Source organism: Drosophila montana, unplaced genomic scaffold (assembly GCF_035044405.1).
Source record: "Drosophila montana isolate Dmon_TW-CO22-7 unplaced genomic scaffold, ASM3504440v1 contig_2581_1, whole genome shotgun sequence".
In the NCBI taxonomy this organism is placed as follows: domain Eukaryota; kingdom Metazoa; phylum Arthropoda; class Insecta; order Diptera; family Drosophilidae; genus Drosophila; species Drosophila montana.
The window spans coordinates 607937-628902 of record NW_026997444.1 but is presented as its reverse complement, the minus strand read 5'-3'; the positions used below and the strand labels follow the sequence as shown (position 1 = coordinate 628902).

General features: G+C 38.5%; 1 protein-coding gene and 1 long non-coding RNA gene across 3 annotated transcripts in view; one reads left to right on the top strand and one right to left on the bottom strand.

Moving 5' to 3' along the window:
- osp (outspread) overlaps nucleotides 1–5607 on the bottom strand; it is a 64867-nt gene extending 59260 nt beyond the window's left edge. For both annotated transcript variants that reach the window (XM_064682970.1, XM_064682971.1), the window contains exon 1: nucleotides 4530–5607. In XM_064682970.1, coding sequence (XP_064539040.1) covers nucleotides 4530–4751 — 222 coding nt within the window. In that variant the 5' untranslated portion in view covers nucleotides 4752–5607. The remainder of the gene's footprint in view (nucleotides 1–4529) is intronic.
- A 5554-nt stretch (nucleotides 5608–11161) lies between these two features.
- Nucleotides 11162–13258, top strand: LOC135428902 (uncharacterized). The gene is made up of 3 exons (XR_010436341.1): nucleotides 11162–11707; nucleotides 13023–13110; nucleotides 13159–13258. It is a non-coding gene; the product is annotated as an uncharacterized LOC135428902 (long non-coding RNA).
- Nucleotides 13259–20966: the final 7708 nt, after the last annotated feature.

Genomic DNA, 20966 nt, shown 5'->3' with positions numbered 1-20966 from the left:
CTGATGGCTGCTCCCTGCCCTGCCACGACAACTAGTTTTCCGTCTGGGAACGCCACTGTCAATGTAGACAGCCTTTGACCTGCTCATCATTCCGCAATCCGTGATGATGGTCAGCATCATTAGGAAAGCTTTCATGTCGCAATATTAAATGCAATTACAATGCCTACGGTAGACAAATGAACCGACGACTCAAAGGTGGCGAAGAATGAAAAGTTAGCTTAAGGCTTAGACTTTGCGATTTATTAAGACTTGAGAAGGGGGCTCCATAAGCCGCCACAGTTGACTGTTCTGTTGTATGAAGTCTTCGGATTTCGAGGCAGGTGCAATGCAACAATTATGCTCACATTATGCGCAGCGACAAGCAACGAGAACATAAGAGAGCAAGCATAACGAAACCAACGAATCAACCCAACGACAGAAAAAGAAAAAAAAACAAATATAAAGTGATTCTAAATTTAGAAGTAATGCCTAGGGGGACTGGTGAGATGGCCCCACTCTCAATATCTGGGGTTGCTTTTCTAGGTGATTAACCGCACAGGCCTCCAGCTCCCCCCTCTGCGAGATGTTGTCTAGATGCGATGCATCTTCGGACGACTTCTAGTTGCAGCGCAACGCGAGCGAGAGGCCTGCGACATCTATTTATACCCTGTACCCATTAAAAATAGGTTACAGCAAAGGGTATATTAATTGCCTTAGGCACACACTGAAGACTCTCTTGGGAGAACTTATTGAAAATCTATGCAACAGGCACAATATGTTATCAAAATAAAACTGGCATAAGAAATTAACAATTAATTAAGCGGATGCAAATAATTATGTGTGCGCATAAAACCGCATTTATTATTATATATACAAAGAACTTATATCGGAGTTAATTTGTACATGTAGAAATAATAAAACATTGAGACTCTGAAAAATGGTGTACTCTTTGATAAACAAAGAAATAGAAACATTCGTGAAGAGTTTCATTACCTATACTTAATTCTGTGCGTATAAAAGTGCAAGGGTTTTAGTTTGAAAATACGATTTTTTCTCTTATTTTTATATACTATTATCTATGTTGGATATACGTGAACCTACAATCCAAACACGTTATTCTTAACTCTTTTGATCGCCAAGATGTAATTGAAAACCATGTTTCGTTACTTAACGATATTATGGAAATCAGAAAAAATATCGAAGATATATGTCAGCCTGCTCTCGTCGTCTGATCAGGATATATATAGGTTTTCGTGACTTGCCCGATCTTTATGAAATCTTAAGGGTGATCAAAAAGTTAAATATTCTCGATTTCAGTGAACTGTACGAGAGTCTTACTGATGGTGTCTCTAGCTCTTATAAGCTGTAAGATATGTCTAATAACTGGATTTAGAAACTATAGATATTTTCAAACAAACACAACTACGTGAGCCATAGAAGTTGCGTAAAAGTCGTTAGCTCGTATAGTCTCTGAGATTTCTATATAACTAAACTTACAGACAGACAGGTATGGCTAGATCGATCTTTTAATTTTACTTAGATTTAAAATATGTCGAAAACTTTTTTTTTCAGTTTTAATATTCTCTTATTTCTTTTTTGATCTAATTTTATTTTTAGCAACTGAACTGAAATTTTTTCTTTCGCTTTTCTCGTTTCAGACAATTTGTGTGCACTGTCAGTTCACTTTATTTATTTTTGAGGTAAATTGAAATTTTGGTGGCAAATTTGTTCTCACTTTTTTTGCATTGACCCGCAATTAATTTTGTGTGTCTAAAAGTTGAAAAGTTGTATATATTTTGCTTGTTTTCGGTGTTGTATACTTGCGGCAAATGGCATAATTTTAATTGATGTGAATTGCAGCTTATAATAGCCTCGAGGCAATTCAACTCGCCGCGAGACGAAATGCTGTTTGTGGGCTAAGTGTAGAAATCTATTTTGCCGTAGACAAAAAAACTGTTAGCCAAATGCTTTAAACGTGTCCATGAGTAGAGCACTCGACGAGAGAGTAGCACATCGACTCCGACTCGAACTCGAACTCGAACAGAATCGGCAGATGACCCCCAGAAATTAGCGCAGCAACACAAACTTCGGGCTGCTATTGAGGAAGTCAGAGACCCCGAGGCCTTTATCGGAACAGCCGTGAAACCTAGCACATGTGACCTGTTGAGCTCTTTGTGAATTTTGTGCTTACTGAAATAGTAGATCCGTAGCTGCTCATCAGCGTTTTCTCAATTTACAAATAACCAGATATTTATTTACATGCGTTTGAGGTAAGCATAAATACAGCCCGATTCAATAGAAACTCATATGAGTCAACAGCTGGCTCTTGGGAACAACTGTATCAACAGCCAGCAAAACAGTTGAGAAACAGAACAACCAATAGACGTTAGTTAATTGTTGACAAGCGGGGAACACAGTTAATCTAGAACAGTTGGGCTCAATTAATCTCTCGCAACCCAATTTCATTATTGGGAAGAACATTTTATATTTATTTTTATAAATGGTTGATTGTGACCAATAAAAGTCCCTTTTAGTCATATAAAATGAGAGATGAGCGAACACTGCTTAAATCGTCCGGCTGGCTTTGCAAAGCTTTAATTTCCATAATTTTATTAGAGACCCATTAAAAGTGGATTAGGAAGGACAACTTTATTAATTATAAAAAGTCCCGAATATATTTATATATAACTACCTCTATGATTTTTAACACATTCCTCATAACACCCTTAATACTTATACTGTAATATTTATGAATCTGTACTCTTCCATAACTTAACATTTTTAATACAGAGCTAGAGTCCCCAAATTTGTAGTTCCAGAGTTGTTAAATTATGACTACCGCCGCCCTATCGAATAAATAAATCAACTGAAACTACACACAAATTTCTTTTGTTTTTATGGAAATATACAAATAATCTATAGCACAATTATTTCTACTACAGAAAATTTGATCCAAGCGTGTGGCAAGCCAGCGTGGTAAAAGCAGCTAGAGTGAGCACCTTTATTTGTATTAAAGAAGTTCAAAGATATGCAAGTGTTTGATTCCAAAACCAATTAATAATAATAGGAAATAGTTTGTATTTCAGCTAAGCCATTAATTAATATATATATATATATTTTTTTTTATATACATGGTTGGCATCAGTTAAAGGTTCCAATGCTTAGAGGTTTAAAGTTTGCTTCTTAAAAGGGGGAATTATTAGTTGAAACCGGTTTTATTGAAAATCGGCTTGCAGCTGAGAAATATATAAAACTTTTGTTCAATCAATGCTTTGATGACAACCTACATAAGGTTGGCGGCAGCACAAAAGAAAAACTCTCCCTTTCTCGTTTCTCTGCAATCGTTTCTTAGAATGAACCGCTTTTTGGAATACGCCACTGAAAACTAATTAAAATAACAAAAACACAATGAAAGCATAGAAGCCTAAAACCCACAATATTAAACATTTATTCGAGCGAGGGGGCCCCTAGGCGTTGGAAAAAGTGAAAATCGTTTGCCTCTGTCACAAAGTTAACGACTAACTCAAGGGAACCTTAATCCGTGTTTAGATTGTGATTCGTTTATTGTTACTTTTTTAATGCTGGAATTTGTATTTAAAAAAGATAAAAGTTTCGTTTTTATTAACATTAAATCTTCATATGTGTGCGTACTAGCCTACAAAAATAAAAAGCGATTTACACGTGGGCCCAGGAAAATTTAAAATTTTCGGGAATGTCGATGACCCGACACCTTGAAGAACTTTTTTAATTCCCATTTGTCATATATTTATTTGTCATATATTTATTTTCAAAGAATTATATGGATTATATTTTGTCTATTTGAAAATAAATAAATGCCCGTTCTGTACATTTTTTCAAATGCAATATTCAGTAGAAATAAATATAGATAAATAAATCAAATTTATTTATGCCTGTAGGCTGGTTCCCCCTCAATCTAAGTTTGTTTTGAACCAAATCATTTTTGTACTAATAAGGTAGATTTTGGTTTGGGTTCGGCAGTTTTTTAAGAAGTTTTGTTGTTCCAACCAGCCTTGCAAGAGTTTTTGGCCTGCCCCTCCTTTAAATAAGTGAAAATCTTAGCTTCCTAGTTCTGACAGCTTGGGCTGTGCGTTGATCACCAATCAATCAGTCCTTCAATCAAGACAAACTGAATGATGAATAGCCGATATACCAATTTATAAAACTAAATCTGATTTCCACTCTCAAAAAGCATTTAATAAAATATATCTATTTTAATGTACCAAAGGTAAGAAAATTGGAGTAGATACAAGATCCGATTGGATCGCAGCAGCATCTAATTTGAGCAACATAAGAAAACCATTATGTGCCATGCCACAAGTCTATAAAAAACAACCTACAAGATATACAAACTGCAGCTAACGATAAATTTACACGATCAGAGAGTCGGAAGATGAACGAGGGGCGAGAGAGTGGGCGAGAGCGAGAGAGGGAGACGGGCACACATAGCCCCAAAATTTATATATTAATTTGAGAAACGCACACACACACACACACACACACACTCGCACACACCTAATGCGATCACTCACCCTATTGCATTCCAAGGCAGCGGCGCTGTGCTCCTCTCGCTGACGAAAACAATGGCTGCATTTGCTCTTGTTGAATATATTTGGTGAGAATTTACGGCAGTCGGCAATGCGTCCGCTGCTCGCAGTTGGCGGGGGCGACGCAGCTGAAGTCGATGCTGTGTTTGCTGTTGCTGCTGCTGCGACTGTTGTTGTTGTTGTTGCTGTTATCGTTGATGTTGACATTTTGGCAGTTGGGCTGGATATTCGCTCAGCCGCTTCACGGTTTCAACTTAGAATCTGTCGACGAGCTTCGCACTCTGCTCAGCGTTGATGCTCAGGGCTTAGCGCCATTGCGTTTACACACTGTTTGGACTCTCTCTCTCTCTCTCTCTCTCTCTATTTCACATACACAAATATAAGACACTGAGAATGGCCTGTAAACGGTGACACCCAAAGCCAATTTAAACAATTTTGCACAATTTACTTTCTCTTATATTTTTCGACACTTGATAAAGCAGATGCAACGGTAGTTACGACAATGACAACGGGCGCGGTCCAGGCCGGGCAGCCTTACATATTTATGCAAATGCGCCCCGAACAGACACGCAGTTGATTTTGTTGGTGTTGGTTCCTTGTGGAACACAGACGCAGCGGCGCAGCAGCCGGCACGGCTTTAATGTTCTTGTTGTTGTTGTTGTTGTTCTTTTCTAATTGCTGCAAAAGTAGCAAAATATTCGCTGAATCAGCTCGCTGTCGTCGTTTGCCGTTTCAATTCACGTTTCGTTTCAATTTCCTTCGTAACTGTTATGCACTTGAGCTTTGCCGTTTAGATTTTGATATCAAACTTTATATTTTTGGCATGGCAAGCAAATAATACGAAAACGAATAACAACACATACACATACACGTACGCACACAACTCACACTCACTCATACACACGCGACACACTAAAAAATTATTCAATTTTGCTTTGCACTTGGCTTCTTCATTGGACGGACACCAACAAAACACACGGCTGAAGTTTTGCTAGACGCTGACGCGCGCTTTGTAAATATGCTGCTCTCGGCACAACGAATCGGTTCGAATGCATACACGACACTGACACGCCAGCCCCAACAAGTCGCGCCGCAACCAGTCGAGCGCCAAAACCAAAGCGAAAGAGCGAGAGACAGACAAAACCGGGAGAGCGCTTAAGGTTGTGCAAGCCCAAGGTGGCCAGAGTGGTAGGTAACAACGCAACATTTAGACTCTCTTTCGCTCTTTCGCTCGTTATGAGGTATGGTCTAAGAATTCAACACTTATGTTATGAATTTGTATGATAGGAATTTCTCTAATTCGCTATCTATTGAAATTGAAATAGATTTTTTTTTATAGGCAAACAATTTTGATACCATTCTCAATAGGTACAATATATATTTTCTTTATGTGTTTTATTTATTAGAAGGTTATGCTTACTTAGGTTACTTATGTAGATGTATATACATACCTGTTGCTTCTTTTTAAGCAACTGCTTTAAAGTACTCTGACATCACAACAATGCTCTCTTATACGAGGCCGCTGAGCATTCAACAACGATGTTGCTGATCAGCTCAAACAGCTGCTTCTGGTGTTTCCAACTTGGTTTGACAGCAAAACTGCTGACTGCTTAGCGGAATTTTAGCTTGAAAAAGCTAAATGCTTTATGGAGCCCGCGCGAATTGAAGCGGACGGCAAACGAAATCTATATTTACTAGTTAGGATTATGTTGGCACCAGCTAATAATTATTTTTTTTTAACATCTGACTAACTGATTCTTCATCAACGCACAGCCAACCCGTAAGAGCAACTCTTATGTATGTATTATGGGAAATTCCACCCACAAGAATGGGAATCGTTTTTATCAATACATTTTGTTTACTATCCGACCATTTTCTAATATTTTTATAAAAATTAATTCGCAAAAATTCGTCTTCAAGCTCATTACAAAGCCCGTTTTATGTCATGTATGAACTTTTTAGTCATGTGCGGGAAATGCATGGCAAAGTATTTTCTGAAATTATAGGCAAAAACCTAGCCCGAGCAAGGTCAGGAAATACCCACCAGTAATATACATAAATTAAATACGATTCACTTTAAAGTAGATCATTTTGAAACTAGAGAGTATTTCGACCCTCCCTCCCATCACGAAAAGTATCCCAAAATGATTAGTTTATGACAAGCAGAATATCAGCAGCACCAACAGCAACAACAACAACAACAACAATGCAGCAATAAACAACAATGAACTGAACGGTTCATTAGCTGCCTCGGACAACCTATTTTGGAGTGCGCAACAGCAGTAGAAGAGAGGCATCGAGAGAGAGGGAGAGAGAGAGATAAATAGACCGAAACAAACCCTTTTTATGCAACAGTAACAAAGAGCGTAGAAAAAAATTGATTAATTAGGTTCGTATGTGTTGATGAGGGCAGAAGAAAAGCCAAGGGAAAGGTGCGAAACGCATTCAACTTGCGAGCGCAATACTCGACCAAATATTTTGACTCACGCCCTTGCATCATGCCTTGCATCATGGCGCACTCAGGGGTCAACTAAGTGAATGTATTTCATATAGTGTATATCCACCTGCATACGTACAAAACACACACACACACATACACATATGCCAGAGCTCGCACAAATGCATTCTTGATTATTTTGGGTCTTAACTGTGGGCCCTTAATGAGTATTAAATACCATAGCTCAAGGATCCAAATTTGGAAATGAGACTTTTTCTAATGCAGGCAGGTAACCCGCAAGTTAAATACTCTGATATTTCCCAGCCAAGTTTTTTCCTTCAAATTTAAAAAAACAATTTTTCATCCATTTTCCGTCCGTGGCAATTTAAATCTATCCGCACTAGCATTGAGCTCGACGTCTTTACTTGTATTTTATATAGATATTCGAAAAACAACCTAAAGCATGAAATTACGTATTCCTTCTTCTTTGACCCGTAATTTTCATTAAAGAGGGATAGAAACTTTACGAAATTGACGAAACACGTATCTAATCAATTATCACAGAGATCTTTGAGTAAAAGCTAGAAGCTGATCCTCAATTCATTCTATATCGATAACTTAACATCGAGCTGATCGATAAGACACCGGATAAACTTACAATCTAGCCAATCGAATTGTAAACAGAACAAATGTATACTACCTTTATCCGTGAATTTACCTGTGATCCGAATGGAATTTTCGAAATCGCTGAAGCCTGTATTCGTTAAGTTCTTATATTGATCTTTGAAAATAGGTTTGAGGCCGATCGGAGCTAAACTAGAGCTTCGTCCAAAAATGTTATTGGAAATTAATTTGATCGCGAAACGGATGGATTGAGAAAAGTGTGAAATTTTACACAAATGAACATGTGGGGAGATTTTTGAAAATTGAGAAATATATCAAAACTCTGTTTTAGCGCACACCTTCATTACCTGAGGTAAAATCAGTTAAGATTTCTGATCCTGATTGATCAGCAATCAGTCAGTCGGAACAAATAGTTTTATATATATAAAGACACAGAAAATATTATGAAAAATTTGTCAAGCGTATGATAATCGAGAGTATATATTGAAATAACAAGTTTCTAGCTCATCCGTCATACGTTGAGGCATATAAATTATAAGTTTCTATCTATTTCAGAGATCGACTCAATATAACGACATAGATACCTCTATAACTCTATAACTTTTTGTTCAATTTTCGGGTTAAACTAGACATTTTTTATTCTTCTATCCGAGAATCTCTTTGCAAAACTATAGATTTGTCCACTAGAAGTGAGCACAGAACTTAAATACTGGATAATAAATTCCTTTGCGATCAAAGTATTTCTCAGGTAATTGTGGAAATACCGGCAACACGGCTGCGAAATGCATTACGGCATATTGATTTCTATTGTCGTTATTGCTGCCGTTGGCTGACGATCGTTTTTGTTTTTTTTTTTCATTTTGCACTCTCATTCAAATGTCAATCGAGTCACGCGCGTCCGTGCACCACACAAACGGAGACAATATGAACCCTACATATAGTTCCCCAGCTATTTGTACACTGAACCCACTGAAATGGCTGTAAAGAGTTTAATGTTTATGTACATATTTATGAAACAGGCAGAAGGAGGCAACTATATTAATTCTCGATCAGGCGGATAATCTGGGTCGATCTCAGTCTGTATTCGCAGCTTGAATCTTCCCGTCATGCTATAAACATATATATTCTCGATAAGACCGATAATCTGGATCTTGTCTTGCTATATATATATTCTCGATCAGGCGGATAATCTGGTACGATCTCGGTCCGTATTCGTAGCTTGAATCTTCCCGAATCTGTCTTTGTATCTGTATCTTTAAATGGCATCTCGCAGTATCATTATTTAAAAATTAAATGCCAGACAGAAGGCATCGTCTTGCTACATATATATTCTCGATAAGGCCGATAATCTGGGTCGATCTCGATCCGTATTCGTAGCTGTACTCATGTTTGTATCTTCCCGAATCTGTCTTTGTATCTGTATCTCTAAGTGGCATCTCGCAGTAGCAGTATTTAAAAATGAAAAGCCAGACTGAAGGCATCGTCATGCTTTCGACAAAGTATTTAGTAATTATCAAAAATTCGAGCCCTTTTGACAGCAGCTCGTGGCAGATTTTCCAATGGCTCGAATTCGGAAAACGGGCGAGGCTGAAATGCAGCACATGCCAGCCAGATACAAACTTGTTGTCGCAGTTATTGTTGTTATTGTTATTGTTGTTGTTGTTGTTGCCGTCGCTATATATTAAATTGATTGCAGCTGCAGACAGCACACAACGGACCGCCGAACACCGACCCCAATCACACTTTCACTTTTCTATGCTAATTTATAAAAAAAAAAAATAAAAAAAAAATAAAAGAGCTCGAAAAAGCAAACACACAATTTTTATAAGGCGCATTTTCTGTTTTCGGATTGGTCCTTTTACAGTTTTAGGTGCATTGACTTTGCAGGTATATGGAAAACAATTTAATTTTTATGGCCGACACTTAAAAAACGCCTTTCATTGATGGCATTTTGATTTGTTGTTGTTGTTGTTGTTGTTTTTGTTGTTGTTTCTGTTTGTCTCGAGCTTTTGGTCACGTTAGGGTCGCTTGATTAATTTATTTTTAATTTTAATGCCGCTTTGGAGTATTTAATCAAAATATTTGTCTACTCTTCGGAATTGCTCAAAGCGACGGCATTTTTGGACTTTAGTAGACGAGCCGCCTTTTTTTACTGCCACAGGCATTTACATGTATCGAGAATCTTAAACATGAGGGCACAACAACGACTTGGTTTAAAATTGCGGTAGCCAAAAAGAAATAATAAGCCTTACGGAATTAATTAAAATTAAATGGGATGGTTTATTTGTATTTTTCAAAATAGCTGCGAGATCTTTAAGAAATAGAAAACTGGTAAATATTGTGAAACCAAAAGCTATGGTATTTGAAAATATTACTCGACAGATTTGTAGAAAACGTCGAATGAAATTTCTTGTACGTTATTCGAAGAGCTTCAAACTCATATTTTTGTGCCATGTCCATCTTGCTGTTCGACCGTATATTTATCTGTTAGCATAAACGTACTTTCTGGAAGAATATTTTGAATTGCGGCCGCAATACTTGACAGGTAAACTAAACTAAATGCCAAAATAAATAAAATATTTCCAAACAGTCTTTGCGTCAGCAATAATCAATTTCACGAAGACCCCCTTCGACTTTAGCTGCTGCTGCTTTAGCTGCTAAGAACAGAGCATTCCACAGTCTGCCTTCTTATTTTATATATATATTTACATTTCTGCGACTTCGAGCTCTGCATGCATATAAGTATATGGCACTCGAGTGTGCTCGCATTACTGTATAAATGCCTCTAACCGCTGGCTTTTTATAGTAAAAGGTTTATGGTAAAAGGCAGTCACTAGCGGCCTTTAAGTGTTAGGTAACTGCGAGGTCCAGCACTTGGTGAGTTTCCGTTTAAGACGGTAGTCAATTAAAAAATCAGTTCCAAAACCTGATCATCAAAAACTCATTGGCAGCAACACTTCCTCGATGAGGAAGCACTGTCAAAAAATGAAAAAAAAAAACCAGACATGGGCGTTAGCTCAGGCAGCTCAGACAGCTCAGCCAGGCCAGTCAGCCATGGCCTGAGCAGCCAAAACGAGCTGTGTATATGGCGAACTAGCCGAGCGACCGATCTGTGACCATTTGCCTGTGCGACGGCAGCAGCCACCTGCGAACAATTTCCCATAGGAAAAAAAAAGTAAGCTAAAAACTCGTGAAAAACGCCGCAAATCGACGTCTGACAGTCTATGGCTGGTACCAATTTGCCGTCGATTCGCGACTTGCGCCAGGTCTTGGGTGTGAGGAGCAGCGCATGGCGGGGTGCGGCAGAGATACGTGCCACAAGAGGAAATCGGGGAGGCGTACATAGACCTTTTGTGAAAGTGAAAATATTTGCAAAGTGTGTGCGCAACTGCAACGGCAACTACTTTGCTACTTTGTTTCACCCGGAATTTAAACAGCCTGATCGAACATTGGATACCCTAGCAAAATGAAGTGAATCACAGCTCAATTACAGACTAGACAACCATATTAAATATATTTACATTCGCAGAGTATTCAAAGTCGGCTTGCTGGCAACCAACGCCCGTCAAGTGCGGCACTTTGATAATGGACTCCAGGCGCGTGAATAATAACAGGCAGCGGTCAGTTAGGAAATAGCGTTTCATTAACATGGAAAACGAAAATTGAAAAAAAAAAAGTAAATGTTAAATTGGAAATTGGAAAATGTTGCAAAAATTGTTAGCCGAAAAAGCTGTAGCCGAAGCTGAAAGAAAACGGCGCCTGACATCTGACGTGCGGTGGCAGGCACTTTGGTAACTTAACCAGCTTTTGGCTACTTAACATTGCGTATACGTATTGTGGGCTGAGTCAGAGCCTGGTCTTGTAGCTGGCGCTGGAGCTGAGCTTTACATTACCGGTTGCTCGATTTCTGGGAAAGTGCAGCGAATCAGCGAATCGGCGAATCGCAGGACGGACTTATTTTTCGGCCAAGGCGACAACAGCATAATTTACCGTTAGCTCTTCATCATTCAGTGGAAAAGCTGGAAAAGCTCCAAATTGAACCAACTCAACCAACAGCAGACACGCAGCACGCAAAGTGCCGAATCCGAGTGCCGATTTCCTAGTAAGCCAGCTTTTTTTTTTGTATATTTTGTATTTTGGGTATTTGGCGTGTCTTATGATTTATTTGACATGACAGTCAAATGAACAGGAATTTATTTTTCATTGCTGCATTTTTAATGATTTTCCGTTCAGCGCGGAGCATTTCAAATTGAGCCAGACGAAGATTGAGACACAGACAGCGACACGCAATGGCCGCCCAGTCGAGTACATGTCCAGTCTCCAGTCTCCATTACACAGTATATACATATATATATGTATATGTGCATATTCGCAGCCAGTGTCCAGTGTGTGTGGGTTGCGGTAGTGCAGCTCCAATTTGTGCACCTGCTGGCAAATGCAAAAATTAATTATAAATCGTTCGAGCATTTTTAAATCAAAATGCAGCAGGCCAGCATGCAATGCAAAACGAGTGCAAGTACTCTAGTCGAAACTAGTTGATACCCTGTATTCGGGTCTACTGTGGAAATGCGCACACACACACACTCACACTTCAGAGCATGGCCTTTATCTAAAAGAAATATTTCAGTCTGTTCCTCTTAGCTAGGGACCAAAGTCAAGCTTGCTTCAAAGCTCGATCGATAGATAGTTTAGAGATTAGAGATACATTACACTCAGTATGTAGCTGCGAACCGATTGTGAATAAATATTTGGATTTGCAGCCTTGCACCCAGATACATATACAATTTTGAATGCAATAAAAATCTTATAAAGATCGGACAACAAACACCGAAGTTGTTGAAGAAGGCACAAAAGGGAGTTCATATGTTTGTTACGGCAGCTAGTTTTTTAGCCTAAGAATTTGCCAATTCGATCAGTATATGATTAATAAGATATATTAAAGTTCACCCAAGTTGCGTCATACGCTCTAAAATCATCCTGGCCGTTTTATGGAAGGGAACTAAATATTAATTTCACTTTTGGCTGCACTTGACCCACTCTTTTTTTAAATTAAGGCGAAGTGCGAGTGCGTCGTCAGAGCAACAGCTGCGCCTATCAGACTTGCAAATAAATCACAAAATGAAAAATCAAAAAAAGAACACAGCGGGATGTTGGTCAACTCACCGACTCAGAGCCAGACTCAGACAGAGATTCCGAGTCTAGTTATTGCTGCTTAGTCACGGATAGCAAAATTGAAAGCCTTCATAAAAAGCAGAAATGACAAAAAGAACCCCACTAAAAAAATAAATAAAAAGCAGGCGATAAATACGCGGCTGTAAAACAAATTCAATTAAGTAACGCGCGATATGGATATATGCAAAGTAAAAGTCGAAGAAAATGCATTTCGTTTGCGTATTTAATTGGATTTTTATTTGCAGCTCGAGTCGGGAAAGTGCAAGAAACCCCAATGCAAGCCGATGCCAGATGTTATTACCGATTCGTAGCCGGTTAACCTTCTGACTTTACGTAAGCAAAGTGCACAATGTGGCAACCACATTTAAATACAATTAGCAGTTATGATTTTCACTTTTCTTATGGCTGCAATTTACCATTGTTGCCGCCACACTCGAGCCCATGTGGCAATGTGCAACAACAACAACAACAGCGACAGCAACAACAATAGTCGAACTCATGGGTGCAATGGCCACCGGACACGTGTGTCTAACTTCGTCTGGGATGATTGCCTGTGATGTTGGACGGTTGGACATGGTAATTTCATAAGACCGGCGATCAGCTCAGCTCGAATCATTTTCGATTGCAAAACGGCAACAGCAACAACAGCAGCAGCAGCAGCAGCAGCAACAACAACAACAATAGCATGTTGCACATATTGGGGAAAAAGGGCAAACAGCCAAAATAAAGGCGCAATGTTTGGCATGCGAGTTGCAACAACGCCGAAGGTGACCAATTGCCCAAAATATAAAATGGGTGCAAGATATTCATATGGTAGACAAATATATAATTATGTTCTAACAACAAAATTGCATGCTTAACGAAAACTCTGCTAAACTATTGCAGATGCTGCAATGAATTTTATTTATTTATTATTTAAAGAGTTGAACTTAGAACTTTGCAGTCGAGTGTCTCCATACAAATATTTAGACAAAAGTCTAATGCTGATTAAGTTTTCCTCAGATTCATGAGTACTCTAGTTTTTAGGAACTGTTTCATAAGGAACTTCCCACTCGTGAATGGATATTCAAGAATTATACGAAACATTTTTTACCCACGACTATTTCTCCGCCTTCGGTTGTCTAGAATAAGAGAATAACTCCAATGTAAATACACTCTTCTGTATATAAAAAGTGCAGTCTGTTTATACAGACGGAAGTCGATAGCACTTGCTAAACAATCGAGTAACTTTCTCTGTTATTGACTTGTGTCGAAGAAATACCAAAATAAATAAATGACACCTCGACCGCATCAGAAATGTTGTATTAAACAGTTTCAAGTGATAGAAAATTGTTTTATTCACGGCCTGCCACGGCGCCGTCAACGTTGTCTTCAACGTCGTCGACGTCGTCGACGTCGTCAACTTGACCCAAACACCTCACTTAAAAATGTTTACAAATTACGACTTAATCGCGTGCTGCTTGAACCCTACAACAACCACAATCACAACTACAAGTATAACACACCAGCCACAACCGCACAACAAGCACAATAACAACAACAACAACAAGAAGAGGTAGAAGAAGAAGAAGGAGAAGTTGCGACGTCAGCTTCAAGTTCAAAGTAAGACAGAAAACAAACTTGGGAACTGTGTACGACAGTCTGGAGGCATTGAAATTCTTTCAGTCTACAGTCATTCAGTCAGTCATTCAGCCATTTTATACCCTGTGCACGAACTTAACTTAGGGTATGCTGCCCGTCTGATTCGTCAGACTTGAAATATATACACCTAAGTATGTCCGATCCACATATTATACTCTAATTCCATCAGTATCTTGCACGCTCTCAGAACTGTATTCAAGAAGTCCAGTGTTGATCAATTTCATACATTTTCTCAGTCTGAAAGTTCTGTTCTTCAACCTTGAACAGAGCATTGCGCAATCGGTTGCAGTTGACTTCGGCCGACTTACTTGTTTCTTTTGACTTCTGTATTGGACCTGAACAATGGCAAATGTTTTTCTAGACTTAATTAACACGAACTTGTAAAAAGTACAACAGCATATCTTGGACGCGGAGCTCTGTTCGTGTGACGTGCCATTTGGCGCCTGACGCCAGCTCTGACCTTGTCCAATGGACCACCAGAGGCTCGGAGACTCGGAGACTTGGAGACTCGGCCACCTGTAACCCCCACACACGATTCAATGCTTAATTATTCTAATTGCTTTGCAGCTTACAGCTAAGCTCGGACTTCTTTCTTCCACAGCAGTCTCTGGCATTGATTGATGAAGTGAAATTGGTTGGATCCGTGTGCCAGAATCGACCGTCGCCTGTCACCCAATAAGTGAAGAGAAGTTGAAGAGAGAATACCTAGAGCAACCACGATTTTAGAAGCCCTGACCATTTAAATCGTCTAGTAAACCAATATCTGAACATACGATGACGATTTCACACATCAACAACAACAACAACCACAACTACAACGGAGCATTAATATAAATATTTATATATATTAACATATACCTCGGACAGGTAATGAAATGTCTTTAAAAATGATTAGTTAAGTTTCATTATTGCGATAAAGTCAAGAGTATGTATTGGGTGGGAGGTACTCGACCGTACTTACAGATAGGAATTCATATTCATATTCGTATATACAAATTTTATTACCCAATTTATTTTTCAAGCATTTATTTAACTCACTTTTATACTGAGCTCAATCTCTAAAACATCTAAATCTAGAGACTTCTTCGACAAATATTTTAAGACTTTGTTTCTCAAAAACTAAATTAGTTATTGACCACATGCCACCATCGTTTTCCTGGATCGGATCACAAGCCCCGAAGCAATTCAAGAATTAAAATGCGTCTATTTTTATACCACAACCCCATTGAATATAGCTAAAGAGGGTAGATTCTTTTTGTGCAAATATATGTGGCAGAAGAAAGCATCTCCGACCCCATGAGTATATATGTTTTTGAGCTAAGCGATCAGTTGATCAAAATTTTAGAAACTACAAAAGCAAGATAGATATATTTATAATATATATTTTATATATGTTTGATGATATAAATCGATTTTGAAATTTGGAATTTAGCCATGGCTCGATAATTACAAGAGCTAGATACATCAAGTTCACATGTTAACGCAGATTTTGAATATTTAAAAATTTTAAATCTCTATTTCCCAGACAAAGTTGATGAAACAAAACAACATTATTTAAGGTTTAGGCATGCAATATGGTATGTACACACATTAAGGTGGCAGATATATGGCCTGAAAATATCAGTTCGGCATAAACGCCGACAATGTTCTGGAATACATTTCACATAAAATGTTTTTGAGTAGCTATGTATAGAAGGAACCTATAATGTTTCTAAAGGTAGCTCGGCGGGGGGTTCAGGATGTCTCCTTATTGGATACTTCAGACTAGATAGAGCACTCTTACTTGTGCCTGCTGCTGATTATTTGAATTAATTAAATCATTCATATTATTTGACTTAATACGCTCGAAATAATGCTAAGAGCCAGTGTGAGCCACTCCGTCTCGATCTAGTCAAATATTTTAAAGTAGCTATCCTCTCAATTTCAACTACAAAAAAGGGTACAAAAGGGAAATATGCAATGTCTGGTAGTCGTGGTATATTTGAAGAGTTTCGCCGCATTTTTGCATGCTTTGATTTTGACAATGGGAGCGGGAGCCCGTGAGTTGTCATAAAACAACCTCTGATTTTTATGTGGGTGTGAGTGTGTGTGTGTGTGTATGAGTGAGAGTTGGGGGAATGAAGGGGAGGTTGGGCTGTCATTGGCTGACGTGGACGACGTTAAATGTGACGTTGTGGTCTGAAAAGCGAGTGTCTGGCAAGCTAATGGGTGTGCCAAAAGCTGAGTTCTCTTTAATTAACTTCAATGTGTTTTTCGGCATTTTCCCCAGCCTCTGTCTCATTTCCATTTCACACATTAACACAGGCTGTCAACAGACGTGAAAAAGGTTACATTGGAAATTTACTAGCGATCTGTGCTGCACTGACAAGCCGGGCGTTGGTCGCAGCTTTCGACACTTGTCAGTGGCGTTAGTAAGGAATCAAAGTTATAAATGCCACACCCAGGCCGCAAAACGGCAATTAAATTATTTATTCATAGCATAAACTGGGCAAATGAAATAAGCCGGTGTCAGCTGCATTCAAAATGTGAGCTCAACAAGTTTTATGGCTCCGGATTTTTGTTTAGAAAACATTTTCATTTTAAGTTATTCAAAGATATGCATAATTTCGAACATATTGAACATTACAACGAGCTGAGTAAGACGCCCATCAAGCAAATGAAGGGTTCGAGTTTGCATCAATTGAGCTCGAACTAAATGAAAAGAAAGTTAGAAAATTGACTTAACTGGTATATAGTTTATTTTGGGGAAATTAATTTAACGATATATTAAAAAAAAGCCACACGAGATAAGAATCTTGTTTTAAAGTCGATATTTATATCGAACGGACAGATATTGTATATTATAAGCTTTCACAGACAGACGGCCATAATATATATGTATACCATATAGGCTTGAGGATCTGTACTAAGCCGTATTACAAGTAAGCCAGAAATATATTATACTTTTGTCATCTAGCTGAGAAGCCATTTAATTTGTGTGTTTTTTATCTTTGAAATGTTTTGTATGCATACCCTTAAAAACTTAGATTACTTGTGGAAAATAAAAAAGAAATTACAAAAAATTATTTGAAGTTCGAAGATGAGACTAAAATTAGAGTATTTTATTTGTATTAATTTAAGTTTGTTATATTGAAAAAAACGTAAAAGGTAAAAGAAAAAAACTCATACCATGCTAAATTTGCGTTATACCGCTCGACCTGTAATTTTACTCTTATATGAGGTATTTTAATTTTGTCATGAAATATGTAACGCATAGATGGTGACTTCTCCCAAGCCAAAAAGTGTATTTGTTCTCCGGCTTAATAGCCGTGTGATTCTATGAGAGTCTTTGACAGCTTTATATTATATCTTCGGCGTGCCGTTTTTTTTGTTTTGCTTTTTAATATTTGTTCATTGCTAAACAAATTAAAAAACTATTCAAGAGGAATAAATTATTAACATATGTATGATGTCGCCACGATTGGACTTTTTCGCTGCATTCCACGTTTGCGACCCCATTCCTCGGGCCGTACGAGTCTATTAGGAACTATAAATACAACAAATAGCATATACAAATTATTCATACAAATATGTAGATATAGAAAAGTCGCCAGCCCAAACAGAATTCAAGCCCAATAAGAAATGCCAATGCACGTGTCTTGATCATAAATTTAAAACATGTTTCTAATGCAGTCGTCGCGGTCTTGTGACGAGGCGGAGGGGGAGGGGGGGAGCGGCTCGGCTACGGCGTCCAAAAAGGCAATGCAGCAATAATAAACGCATGAAAATATGCCCGAGGCGTGCGCCAAGCGATTTCACCTAACCAAGCCGCATGGTGAAGGGGCGCAAGGGGCCCCCCCTTAACATGTTGGTTATCACTTTTTGCATAAACGCACCCAATTTTTAATGTTGCCGCCGAGGTGCTTGCCGGAGAGAGGCCTCAACGCAGCCATTGACCACATGCCTCTGCGTATGCCCCAGCATGTGCGCGTGTGTGTGTGTGGGGGCAGAGGAGGGGCCAACAAATGAAAATGGAAATGGGTTCGGGCGCTCCAAGAGCCGCGCCTCAGCCGCCGGCTCAGTCCGCCGTTCGTCGAGTTGGACTTGGAGTGGGAGCTGAACGCGCCGAAGTACTCGAAGTTCGGAGTGCTGTTTGCCTGGCTTAAATGCTTCTGTAATGACGCACAAATTGCCATTGTTTTTGCTCTTGTTGCAGAGGGTACCTTCAGCTCAAGTCAATCACACTCATCGTCTCGTATAAGGTTTGTGCTGTGAATTGCCGCAGACACAAAACAACGCTGGTAAATTGGTACAGAATGTTTGCTCGAGAGAGTTTATGAATGGATCGGCTTGTGTACATACATATCGGCTTATACACCTACAATCTGGGTTACTGATCGACAACAGGCAACATGTTATGCCCTCTATTCATAGGGAAAGTGGATAAAAAAAGGCACCATCGACCTGATAAAGTTTAAATTGTATATATCTCCCATCAGCTTGTCACGTCGACACGAACTAAATGAGCCAGATGTCTCTGTTTTCCGCTTTCCCATTATCGATAATTATCGATTTCTTTAGAAAAACATTTTGTATGAAGGTTCTTTTATGGCATAACCTCTCCACAATCCTCAACATACAAAAACAAAATATGTATGTATATATTAATATTATGATTAGCAAGAAAACGCAACTTTGAGTGTCGAAGAGAATATACATATGTTCTGATTTTTGCGCTGAGTGGACAGATATATGTAATTACAGTAACTCGATCTTAGACTCGGAATAGTTGTTAATGTGGTCGGATGTGCACAATGCCAACAGTATCAAATTATCAAGTTTCAATGGGTTCAGGATATAGAAATAACAATAAGCCAGTCGCTTAAATCACAGAATAGCTCGCCAGATAGTTTTTTCGAAATCACATTTTGGTATTTTCAGTGGAATTTCACTTTCGTAGATGGCTTGAAATCAATGAGTTTGAGATCGGCATCGACTTTTGGGATAATTAGAGTCCATATCGCCGCAGCGAAGCGAACGCAAAGCGCATTATGTTGCACTTAAAAGGTGCATAGAGAGGCGAAGACTTTCGTGCAGCACTGTTCGTCATACAAGTCACAAACTATCTGCGGCACCCGCCCGCTTCTAACGAGCGAAAGTGTTGTAAAATATTTGTCGACTTTTTATATATTTTGTAAGCTGAGCTTTAGTCGTATTGGCTTTGTGCTTGCCTCGCAGTTTGCTGCTTTTTCTGCTTTACAGTTTTTTACGTTTTGTTGTTTTCCATTTCGATTTTTTAATTGCATTTTTAAGCGGTTATGGACTTGGTCGTGGTACCAGGCCCGCTCCAATTTGTTGACAGTAAAAATGTTTATACCCTAAGCCCATTAGCAATGAGTAAAGAGGGTTTAAAGGTTTTATGCCAGTTATGCAGCAAGTAAAAGGAATCATCACCGACCTCACAAGGTATATTATTGGTCTGTATCCAGCCCAGTCGAACTCGCGTTGTCCGCCTCTGAGTTCTTCCGTTGTGCGAATTATAAATGAGGGCAGGACCCTTTAAATTTAGATAGTTTTTACTTTCAGTGTCCGTGCAGTACGAGTTTGTTTCCAAACCTTGATAATTAAGCCCATTTCCAAGAAATCGATAAAAATCGATATCGAAATCCGGATTCCATCAATTTAATTGCAGTGCGACTGTATTGCATGTGTGCTTGTGTGTGATGGTATTTCAATTAGGTTTGAGTTCGTATTATGTTCGAACTCAGGAGAATGTACCGCGTCGCGGGTTCTTGTGTTTTTTGTAGAGAGGAGGAGATTAAGGGTATCTCCTAGTCGGTCACTCCCAAATAAGACACTTTTACTTGTTTTGTTTTGTATTAGTTGTTGCGATGCGTCACAGTTAAACTGATTGTGGAACGGCTAGAAACCGGGGGACGAGATGTTTAGTAATACTGCCGGGGAAATGGCGTATTATTTTTGTACCTAATTTATTTTGTCTTTCTGGTTTTAAAATAAAGTGTGGAAATGCAATTTTTGGACTGTGAAATAAAAACTATTTTAAAATCGATTCAAACCGACCCAATGAAAAGTTTAATGGTAATATCTTTAAGCCTGAAAAAGTGTTTTCATAGAAAAACACGGTACCGTAGGGTACACTTAAAAGTTCAGTTCCATGTTACCACCACATATTCTTAACTATTATCAGAAAAATCACAAATCAAATCCCTTAAATCTTTGTAATTCTACAATATCACTGTCGATAAGATAATCGCTAGTTTTTTCCAGTCAAGAATCTTACACAATCACCAACTTGGCTTTAAAAGGGACAAATTTTTTTTTAATGTTTACCACCCAATAACAAAAACCATCTTTCCAACATGTTCTTCTCAAATTTTTCAAAACATTTATATTACGGTTTCGCCGATATGTGAGGTGAATAATGAAGCTTGAATTGAAGTTTGTTTTAAATATCTTGTATACAAACATCTTATCAATTTTCAAAAATATTTGAAAACTTATTTGGAGCCGATCAGATGTTTTGCACACTCCGCTTTAGCGTGCAACTT